Genomic DNA, 11810 nt, shown 5'->3' with positions numbered 1-11810 from the left:
CATATTAAAAACACATTCAATTTAACTAATTATTATTTATTTAGTAATATTTATCATAGGCCTACCTTGTGTCAATGTGCAGATGTTACTGAAGCTATTAAAACTTCAGTGTGAGAAAAGAAGAATAGAATAATTTGCTTGGTCCTCTGAGAATACTTTTTTGCTGGTCCAGTACCCTGCAAGCGGTATCTTATTTGATGTCCCGCTTGCAAGTCTCTCTCTTTTTTGTGGAACCTGAATAATGTGGTGCGGCATATGTCGAAGGCCTTGGCTACTGCCCTGACTGATTTGCCCTCATCTCTTACAATATCTGAGGCTCGTTCCAAAATATTGAAGGGAACCCCTCTGTTAGTGACTCTCTTCCGCACTCTTGGCATACTGAAAACAAACAGAATACAATTTCTACTTTTAGATGATTTATTTACTATAGGACAACAAATAAATGGACTTTTCTCCTGTTTTCACAGGAAAATTTATGTGGCTAGTTTGTCACATAGCACAACAAATACAGCAATAATTTCTCACTTTTGCTCAATTAGATATTGAATTATTTTGTTTATCAATAGCATTAGTCTCTCATTGTCTTATAATATAATTGCCAGTTCTGTTCATCATGAGCATAGGCGCAATAAAATACATGAATTGTGCCTATTTTGAACTTACAATCTTCAAAAATACTGTTTTGTGGTCTGTTTTGATATAACTAGTCAACTTAGCATGGGGATAGTTGCAACTGTTGCAACTGTCCCCATGGTATCAATCATGACAAAACATCATGTGCTAGCCAGCCACGCTGACATTGACACATGCTAACCATGTCACTGAATAGTCAACAACACAATGATTCAAACTAGGTAAGTTTGGATTCACTCATACAAAAGGTCAGGACAATATGACAAAAATACAGCTAATGAAAAAAGCTACTTTCATACCTCCAAAACAACTTTTCTTGATAAAAGCAGGACCAGATGCTCAGTATGGCCTCTCTCTTTTTGGTGGGTAGGGGGTCTAACTGAGCATGTGTAATGTGAGTGTCATCGCTCTGCCATGCTTCTGATTGGAGAAATAAGACTTGTTGCAACCATCCCCTGTTGCAACTGTCCCCAGTCTCCCCTACTACTTAAATGTAGCCGACTATTTGCTTCTGTAAAAGTTTTGTTGTCACTTCATCATGACCCTTGTCAGTTTTTAGCCAACTTTGATCAACCCATTTCTACAAGTTGTACATCTCATTTTCTTGTAATTATACCTTATTTTTGAGTGAACCCAGCAGAAATGAGGAGTTATATTGGATTTCCCCAGGTCAAACATGTCTGGTGCAGTTCTACTGACAGAGAACAGAGAACAAACAATGAGCAAAACTATTTTATTCCAAAAGAAAAACTGTAGTTTTAACTGTAACTACCCGGTCTGTGTGTGTGTGTCACTGTCACAACACTGACCCATAGCCCCATTTCACCGTCTAGTGGTCCAATTTGAAGATTCTATGAATTTTAATAAAACACCCACAATACAATGAGGCTGCGAGGGAGGAGGAAAGAATAATAATGATAATGAAAGGAAGACAAACATTGCAATATTTAAAACAGGCCAGAAGTCATTTCTTGTTAGCTGTCTGCTCTTGCACTTGCATTGTTGTCCAATCAGACTTCAGATTTGGGGCTGAGTTATGCTTCAGTATCAACATGTCCTACCACATATACCAGTGTCCACCTAGTGAGAAATCACATGTATTGATAGTTAACTCATAACAGCCTCACCAGATGGAAGAGTGAAAAGTTACTAATGCTATAAAGGGGAGGGGGAGGGGGTGGATATGAGGGCATCAGACTAAATAAAATGTCTTTGCAGGGAGAATTTCATAGTGTTGTCCTTAACAGTTGTGTTAAGAATAGAAGAAAAGTGAACTACAGACGTTAAAACCCTGACCTCCACACAGCTGACCAGGGTGAAGTGGGAACAAATTTCAGATTGTTGGTTTAGGACCCCCTTCCACCTTCTGCATTCAATGCTAGATGTATCCTAACTGTTTTTTATGTATTTATCAGACTCTCTGTGTATGACACCAATATGTTATTCATTATTAACAGAGATAATACATACTTACCATCTGAGTTTCCTCCCATTAAAATAGTGGGCTACTCTTTGCTCTCAGGCATCAGCAGAATGAAATGTACCAGCATCTTGTAATTACTACTGGTGGCAGCAGAGGTTGCTGTTACTGCTGCTCAGCTAAAGTTACATTAAAGTCTCACTTTAACAGCCAGCAATTAAACACATGATTTATTACAGTGCACAACTCAAAGTAGACTTATCTCTAAGAGGTTAGAAGTTACTGCAGCTTGTCAGTGCAGCACTGTTATAAGCTGATTTAGACCTTAAATGATTGAAATAACTTATTCATACAAACTCACTTTATTTAGCTTTGATTTGTCTCTTTCTGCATAGAGAGGGTTTTCTATAATTGAACATGGACAGAATACTAATTACATTAATTTGGGTAGACAGTCAAGTAACACATCTCAACCTTATGGAAATTCAGCATTTGTGTTCAAATGAGAAAAAAAGCTGTTGCTGAACCAGACAGAGGAAAGAAGCACAGAAGCACTGAGTCATGTTGGCTGGAGATGGGAGCTGTGTCAAGTAAAAGCAGAAGGCAGCAGATGGGTGTTGTTGAGGGGTAACAGTCGGTGTTTAGTTAAGGACCTGGTTGCTAGGTTACCAAGAGGGTAGGTCCCCTGTAGAGTCACTCTCATCAGAGCCCCTGACTGGGCAAACATTCTGCTGGCCAATCAGTGACACATCTGGTTGAATGTCCTCCTCGTCTGACTGGACCAGAGGCTCATCACTCTCCTCACTGGCCACTTCCTCTTCTTGCACCCATGCACTGTCCTGGTTGGACAGTTGGTTGCTTGTCAGAGGGTCTTGGTTCATCGGGCTTCTCAGAGATTCAGAGGAGGACACGAGGTCTGGACCTGTTAATGAGACAACTATCATTCTCAGTGGACTAGAGCCACCTAGAGAACTCATCATTTAGGAATTCAACCTGACACATGTGAGTTATGTGTGTTGCATTAACATGAGAGACAGATGAACTATTTAAGCTATTTTCTCTCCACCTACCTGAATAATAACTGCACAGCCATTTACCTGCTGTATCATTGCAATTGATCCTTTGATCATTTAAGTCCTGTCAGGAGAGCTGAGTGCTATTTTAAACTGACAAAGTTACTCACTCTGTTAAGTTACAAGGTTGAACTTACATTCATCAGGTAGCCAACAACACAACTAAATATACATGCTAGATGTGAACTGTACGCAACTCTTGCAATGACAACATAAAAGGCAAGCAAAAATGTGGAGACTGTATGCTACTGTATATTGTCAGGTTGTGGAGTAGCTGAGCTTGGGTTACCTGAGGTCAGTGATGATACAGCACTGATGTCATCACCAGTGGAGTTGAGGAAGTCATCCAAAGCCTCCTGGTCTGATGTGTCAGTTACTGTCATCTGGTCCAAGACACACACATCAGCTCCTGTTAGTTCTGCACACACACGCACACGCACACACACACAAAAAAAAATTATAACATAGTCTTGTACAGTTTTCCACTACATCACATGATGTGTCTACATTGCTTCATAAAGCACCAAACACAGACTGTAAAAACAAGGGACTTCATTTTACATTCAGCCGTACCTCATAAACTTGTTTCATTTAATCTTCATTTCAAAATCCCCTGATGTTTTCACATCATAGATGATAATCCACAGCATTAAAACAGTTTTACAGATACAACATTAAAGTCAAAGTCAACTTTATTATCCCAAAGAGAGAAATTCAGGTTGTCAAAGTGAAACTCATGTAGGCTTTGTTGGTGAGCAGCATTATACTGTAACAGGAGGACGACATGCATTCTCTAATCTATCAGCATTAGTGTAGAAAATGTCCTCCACTTCTACTTCTACTGATGACATGCTAGAAATAATAGTGACTGACCTCTGTGCTGTAGGTGTCCAGTGGACAGGTATTGTTCCATGTCTTGGTTAAAGGCTTCTTCATAGACTTTCTGTCGCTCTCTTAGTTTCTGCTGCATGGCCTGCTCCAGCTCTGCAACCTTCTGAGCATGCTCAGAGTTCAATTCCACTGCAAACAGGAAAAACTATTATTTTAGAATCCCCTTTCATCGCCATATACGTATATATAGTAGCCTTAACATTACTGTGTGTTGTTGACGTTAGACACTATCTCAGGCCTGTATTGTGGTGGTGAATTGCACAATAGTGAACGTACAAAAGAGACATATACTATTCACAGTACTATAATAATCCCAACTGTGTGTTGAAAAACAGTAATGCTTCATGATAGTACAGCAGCTCACCTTCCAGTGCCTCAACGTCCCTCCTGTAAACACACAACAGAAAAGTTCCCATTAATACAAAAACATGTTCACACAAGTTAGCATTATCACATAAGTTATTCTGTCTCTCCAGTTCTCTGACTAAACACACAGTGAGATGTTTCATTGTCCAGCAGTGAGTTTGAGTGTCAGAGCACAACCAATCCATTAAAGGGCACATTTATGGTCTGATTAGAACGGATAGCAGACATACTACTTTGAATGGAGCTGCTCTCTTGTCCAGAAATATGGCTTTTAAGTTTATTAGTCAACCAAAACCATGACAAGCCACAGTTGTCTGAGCAGTTACCTTCCCCTAACCCCAAAAACTATGTCATACCTACCCTTTTTAAATGTTTGTTAGGGTAGGTATGAAGCCACTCCGAGAAAGGTCTCAAGCCTAAATGCATTAGTCTAATAATATGTTAAGTTGACTGAGTGCTTGCGGCAAAAACTGAGACCAAAAATCCAATATGCAGTCCAGGTGTGTGTATTTACAATGTACAACAGCAGCAAGATTGACAGTGCAGGCCTGGTAAAAAGTTAAAAGACAGGACAGGACACAGGTGAATAGTAAAAGACATGAATCTCATACCTCTTCTTTTTTTTATAGACTTCTAGTTGGTTGATATGATGTTGTTTGAATGTCTGTTGTTCACACTGACAACACAGAGTCTCCAAGAATACCAGTCTGCTCTCCATCTCCTCAAAGTCACCTTCCAAATGAGCTAGAGAGAGAGAGAGAGAGAGAGAGAGAGAGAGAGAGAGAGAGAGAGAGAGAGAGAGAGAGAGAGAGAGAGAGAGAGAGAGAGAGAGAGAGAGAGAGAGAGAGAGAGAGAGAGAGAGAGAGAGAGAGAGAGAGAGAGAGTTCATAATGAGTTTTACACATTACCCCAAAAATCAAAAATATGTCTACAATTTAATTAACTAGCTAAATTTCACAGCATTTATATATGTATATATATATATATATATATATATATATATATGTAGGATGGTTTGTTATAGCTGGATCACCCTAAGTACAACATACTTCATTTTAAGGCAAATGTGGTTTAAAGCTCTACTAATACTTTTGATGTGAAGAATGAATGAACAGTTACATAGGAAACACATCCTGAGCTGCATGACCTAACATTATGGTACCATATGTTGCTTCTACTGGTACTATTGATAGATTTCATACCTATAGATGCAGTGATGGCATCAAGTTCACAGATGAAAGCAGGCAAGCTCTGCAGCTGTTCCTGTAGTTGTGCCAGAGCTGTTCTTCTTCTCTCCCAGTGTGCTGAGAGCATCACCATGTCTCCATCTACTGCCTAACAAACACAGCAGACAAGAACTACTGGATGTTTCACATGTTAGTAGAAACATTTAGAATATGATTATACATTTATAAACAAACAGTTCCTCTCACTGCTTCAAAAAAAGTCAATTAGTCAATGATTGAAAGACATCTTATTTTGAAGCAGCTAAAGCTTCCTGTAGCCTCAGCTGTAGATTTTTCTTTCACTGGTAGTGTTATTTATGAGAAGGTCCCTGTTTGTTTGTCTCATACATCCACATGATGATGCTTGTTCCTGCCAATGACTTCACACCATTCAAAGTGTTTTATGAAGAAGGAAATGGAGGTCAGAAGTCACTGGACATTTTGCTATTAAATGTTTGTTTGGCAGCTGTGTGTAATTTCACCATTAGTTCAGCACAAAAGAGCTAAAACCTGGCTCAGATTTGTCAATCAATATGAGAGGTGAACATGCAGATTCCAAAGGCTTACCAAATAAACATCAACAGTTGGGTTCATTCTAAAAAAGTAGGTGCACACAAAAAACTAGAAGCACTTTGTGTTCAAGGGACTACATCTCCCATACACTTCATCTATACTGATGTAAACCTAATCAAATTAAAGTTGAGTCATGGCACTGTCATGTATTATCCATTATTTTATTTGAATACACTGAATCACACAGCCTAAAGATTTTTTAAAAAGTCGAAATAATCTTAAAAGATGATGATGACCGATGATGAATATTCTCCCACAATAAGTTATAGGTTTGATGTATTTGCTGAAAACATCCACACAACATCTGGTATCCAACTATCCATTTTTTAGAGGACACTTGCATGCTGAGAGTCATTAATGGTATTTAATGAAGTCATGTGATCCTACCTCTGCAGCCTGAGCATAGTCTTTAGTTCTTTTATGGAGGAGAAACCAACTCTCCTCATACCTGCAGAAACACATGTACATATACATTAACACACACTCTGTGTACAGCAAAGCCATATAATATGGAAACAATTTAATTTGTGTGTGTGTGTGTGTGTGTGTGTGTGTGTGTGTGTGTGTGTGTGTCCCATCAGGAAGTTGGTGGTATGTTTTCTACATGAGGTGTTTATTTCTTAATTTATTAAAAAAGATGTTTGATCTGTCACACAGATTGTTGCTACAACAGCATATTGAACATTAAAAACATACTGATATGTTAAACATAAATAAACCTCAGTATGACCATCATACCTATACAGAGACATACATGAGTTATCTCAGCTGTTCTCTGCACAGAGCTGAGCAGCTCACTGATCGCTGGTGTTAGTGATTTATGTTTTGATGAATATTATATTTTATCTGGTTTACTATTATTATTTATCTGGTTAATTATGAGATATGAACATGAATATTCTGGTTTGAATTATGAGTTGAATTGATAACAATTATGAAATTTAATTAATTTTGATTATTTGATGCCTCACCTCCGCCTCCACTCTATAGACTGCTGCTGATGTTGTTTTTTGTTTTGTTTGAATGGATGGAAAAGAAAGAAGTGAATTGATTTGATCTGTCACTCCATGCTGCAGTATGAAACAACTAAGTTGGAAGCTTTTTGGAAATAATTATCTTGAACCAGAGGAGAGAAGTGTTTGGATTTCATGGTCTTTTAAAAACAGACTTTGACAGACATGGATGCATGTAAGCAGAGAGCCAAGAGCATCTTTTATAAGAAACGACTGTGCTTATAACTGGTGTATTCAAAGTTTATTAATATTAAAAATATAACATGTCCAAATTCAGCACTCCCTTTTCTCCAGCAATGCACAAGCCAGGTGTGGAGTTGATCAATGAAACAATTCAAGAGACATGTGAAGGACATACAGACATACAGAGATGCCTTTCTTCAGTAGATAGATGGAAGTTCTATATTTAATGTAACTGTAGTCTATTCATCACACAGTAAACATGTTGTCTCTATGACAGACATTAGATCTTCAATAAATTAATACTTAAAACACCTTTAGCAGGAATCAGACTACCAACCTCCTGACTAGAAATATTCAGTCACATGTTTGTCATGTGACTTATATGTTCAAACAATCACACACACACATGCTTGATCTGAAAAAAGATAGAGACAAACAATTGTTCGAGTACTTTGTGTACATGTGTACGTGTGACTCCTCTCTCCCCTAATGGTGTGTGTGTGTGTGTGTGTGTGTGTGTGTGTGTGTGTGTGTGTGTGTGTGTGTGTGTGTGTGTGTGTGTGTGTGTGTGTGTGTGTGTGTGTGTGCGTGTGTGTGTGTGTGTGAGAGAGAGAGTGTTAAACCTGTTGAGGATTTCCAGTCCAGCGCTGAAGTAAGGAAGGCTTTCTTCAAACCTGAACAACAGCAAACTCAAATGGAGTTCAGTCAGACTTTAAAATGTTGAACTTTATTTTTCTATTTTTAAAATAGTGGGTCATTTTGAGGGGTAAAGGGCAATTAAAAACAAGCTGTTATACCACCATTACCACCTAACCCTGTTTCTATTCAAACTGATACAGGACAGCGTTCTGCTCACCTGGGCTTCCTCCTGATTTTGGTTTCTTTTGATTTGTCTCCAAGAGTTTTAAAGCTGGAGAGGGGAAGAGGGGAGGGGAGGGGAGGGGGCAAAAAGAGAAGAGTCAGTTCAGCAAGAAGGTGAGTGTGAAGGCCTTTGCACACAAAGTTAAAACTAGAGCTGTCCCTTGAGAGTTGGTTAGTCAATGAATCAGTGGAGAAGTCTTCTTGTTCTTGTTTATGGTTTCCTGTTGATGACATGCTGCAGAACAGACGCCCCCCTCATGGTATTACATTCAGAACTACCTAAACAGCTAAGTACAGAAACTTTTGCACAGCACTGAATGAAACAACATCATCAGTGTGTGTGTCATTAGAGAAGCTGATGTGTGTCAGGTGTGTCAGGTGTGACAGATGTTAAAAAGGCCCACTGTGTCACTACATTAAAGAAAGGATGCTTTTAGACATCGCATTACTGACAAGGAAACATGAAATTATGATGATTATTATTTGCATTTATTTGCATTCTACGGAAGCCGAGAACGGCCATCCCCCTTTTTTCTTTTTTTTTGCACTGTTTTCTCGTTATAACGACTTATTATTTCGTTATCTCGATATAACGAAGGTCAGCAGTGATGATTGTGTGCTGGATCGGACCATCCTCATCTCAGCCCACGAGCATTCATTCATTCATTCATAGGCTAAATATAAATCGCTATTGTATCATATTTGTCTTAAATGAAGCTCCATTATAGCAGGTAAGGCACATCCTGACAGCTTGGAACATTACTGTCAGATACTGTTCCCCCTCTGTTTAACATGAAGGGAGGCTCACACGTCTTTCTAATTCATACTGCTGACTTCTTTCACCACAACAGATAAGTCCTGTGATTTTCAGGCCGATATCATCACATTTGATCATTTAAAGCAGGGGGAACGCATCCTGACAGCTTGAAATACTGCTGAGAAAACGATCTTTGTTATATCGAGATAACGAAATAATAAGTCGTTATAACGAGACAACAGTGCAAAAAAAAAAGAAAAAACAGTGCAAACATAAAAAAGGTGGATGGCCGTTCTCGGCTTCCGTAGCATTCCATACTTGTATTTTCTTTAAATATCATTTGTGGCGTTCAGGGCAGGACGGATATGTATGAACTCTGGCTCCACAGATCACATGATCGTCAGCTGAAAGCAACAAAGCAGGAACAGCTAGACCGACCAAGCTAGTGACCGCTGGGAAATAATACAAACAGACGTAACGTAGTCTGATGCTAGACATTTAAAAAAGGGCACACATGTAATATAAAATGTGTTTAAACTGACCATCTTTGCAACAGAAATATCAGCTACCACGAACACACAACTGAACCGAAGGAGGCTGTTTGACGATAGTTAGCCACAATAGCTGCTGATCAGATCCCTGCAGTGGAATGTCATACGAGTATCATCAAGTCTAAATACCACATACATGTAATGTAGTCATACAAAGATGGTTGTCCCAGAGAGCAAACTGAAGCAAACACAGAGAAAAACAAACCAACCCTGTTGTGAAATCCTGCTGGACCATGTGAAGTCTTTCTCTGAAGTTTTCAAACATCCTCTCAGTCATAAGCTTTCTGCTCTGATCTGAACCGTTTAAAACACCAGCTTTAATTAGCTGTCTACATCAGCCAACTATCTGCACTGTAGGACTGCAGTCACTGATTGAAGGGTTGGCAGGAAATGGCGTGAGAAACCCTGTAAACAGAAGACGCGCTCCATTTGACTGTGCCGGCGTGCCGCGTGTTTCATAGCGGCAAGGGCGGAGAAACCCTGGAAATGATTGTCCCTTCATATAAAGCAACACACACCTCTGCTTTTGACTTACTCGAAGGGAACATGTTAAATATCAGTCTCTATGTATGTGTAGACACACAGGGTCAAGGAAAGAACTGTTTAGCTCAACATTTCATTATTTAATTCAAATGAGGACAACACTTTATGCAACTATCACTAAAAGCAAACATTCATAATATAACAAATGTCAAATACAGTATTTGTGTATAAATATAAAAATGAAGGATGGATTGAATTTCAAATCTAGTTATTGAAAAAAAAAGATTGAGTCTAATCATTGGCTGTAAACAAAGTAATTATATAAGATATGTATCTGTTATTATGAATAAAAGGGAAAAGAGAGGTCTGATACACACACACATATATAAAATATTTAGTAGTAAGCTGACCATGCTTGTGCTCTTAGATACATACCTCATATGGCAAACATAGCAGTAATTATCCTGTATTCTGTTGTCTTTTAGTTTCACTCCCTTTTCACATCTCATACACCTGAATCTGCTAATATTTGGAGCTTAAAGGCTACATCCTTACATCCTGACTCTCATGTCTCTTGTGACTAGCTGTATACTGTTGGTTGCTACAATGACGTCATTCTATTCATTACTGACAGTAATGAATAGAATGATGTACCTCAGAAGTATTTAAAATCTATTTGACTTCTCTCTAAAGAGAACACACTGAGTGTATGTATGTAGCATAGCAAATGATGAATGGGTTCAATCAATCAGTTTATTTCAAACACAGTGTGAATGTTACCATCAAGAAGAGTTGAAATAAGTTGATACAGGATATACAGTGTATTATGGGTTAGAGAACCACACCAGTTCAACATTTTGGACAACAATGAATGCAGTCTCGATGTTTACTGTGATGCATAATCAAACAGTCTGTTAACATGGTGATATTGTAAAGAAATGAATAGAAACTGATTTATGGAAAATATATAAAATATATATCAAAATAGAAAGATTAGTTGTGAGTAAAGCATGTGTGATTTGTAGTAAATAGGGCATATGGTATTAACTTTTAATAACCTGTTATTCAAAGGGAAACTTTTGATGCAGTGTCTAATTTTTGAATTTTGAATTAGGTAAAAGCAGATGATGAAAAAATATATGAAGTGATTTTATTGCAAGTTGAAAATGTTATATTATACATGTACAGACTTTTTACAGTTGCTTTAGATGTCACCAGTCTTTTGATTTAAAAATGTGAGAATTTATGTAAGTCACCACATCTGTGAACTAAAAAACCTTGAGTCACGAGTACATAATGACAGAGATATAACAATTATAGGCCTTACTCGTAGCTTTAAAATGATTAAAGTTATGTACACACATTTCCTATGTATACAGTATGCGCTCAATTACTGTCTTATTGGAGATGCAGGAAGATCAACACTTCAACTCTCTGAAAAAAGTCACTTCCTGAAACTTTATCTCCTATAATGACTCTTTTTGACCCATTGGTTTTTGTTGTTTCTTTGATGATACATATGCAGCAGCAAACAATCTGATCTTCCATTCTGAACTGTTATAAATAACATGCTTTGCTCTTCTGGCCATCACAGCCATCACATCCATCCATACACAATGGTGATGTTGAAAGTTCTAATGATGCTAAATGTGTTATTAATATTGTATTCAATATGGATCATTTTGGTATCACTGTTGATACAAATACAGTTGATTATTGTGATTTGTCATCTCATCTACTAATGTCTTCTGTATAAGGCACCATTCATGTTTTATGATTA

At 38.0% G+C, this 11810-nt stretch overlaps 1 protein-coding gene across 2 annotated transcripts; it reads right to left on the bottom strand.

Moving 5' to 3' along the window:
* Positions 1-1844: 1844 nt before the first annotated feature.
* Positions 1845-9925, bottom strand: LOC128367040 (dysbindin-A-like). Of its 2 annotated transcripts, none has more exons than XM_053327832.1 (10): positions 9757-9925; positions 8235-8288; positions 8002-8067; positions 6570-6630; positions 5586-5718; positions 4995-5127; positions 4382-4404; positions 4000-4146; positions 3416-3544; positions 1845-2975 (listed from the first exon to the last, which is right to left on the bottom strand). In XM_053327832.1, the coding sequence occupies exons 1-10, from the start codon at positions 9822-9824 to the stop codon at positions 2719-2721; spliced, it is 1071 nt and encodes a 356-aa protein (XP_053183807.1). In that variant the 5' UTR covers positions 9825-9925; the 3' UTR covers positions 1845-2718. The 2 variants fall into 2 exon arrangements, with proteins under 2 accessions (XP_053183807.1, XP_053183808.1); XM_053327833.1 differs by having other exon boundaries at positions 8002-8052.
* Positions 9926-11810: the final 1885 nt, after the last annotated feature.

This window comes from Scomber japonicus, chromosome 10 (assembly GCF_027409825.1).
Source record: "Scomber japonicus isolate fScoJap1 chromosome 10, fScoJap1.pri, whole genome shotgun sequence".
In the NCBI taxonomy this organism is placed as follows: Eukaryota; Metazoa; Chordata; class Actinopteri; order Scombriformes; family Scombridae; genus Scomber; species Scomber japonicus.
The sequence above is the reverse complement of the archived record's forward strand: the minus strand, read 5'-3'. Positions and strand labels throughout refer to the sequence as shown.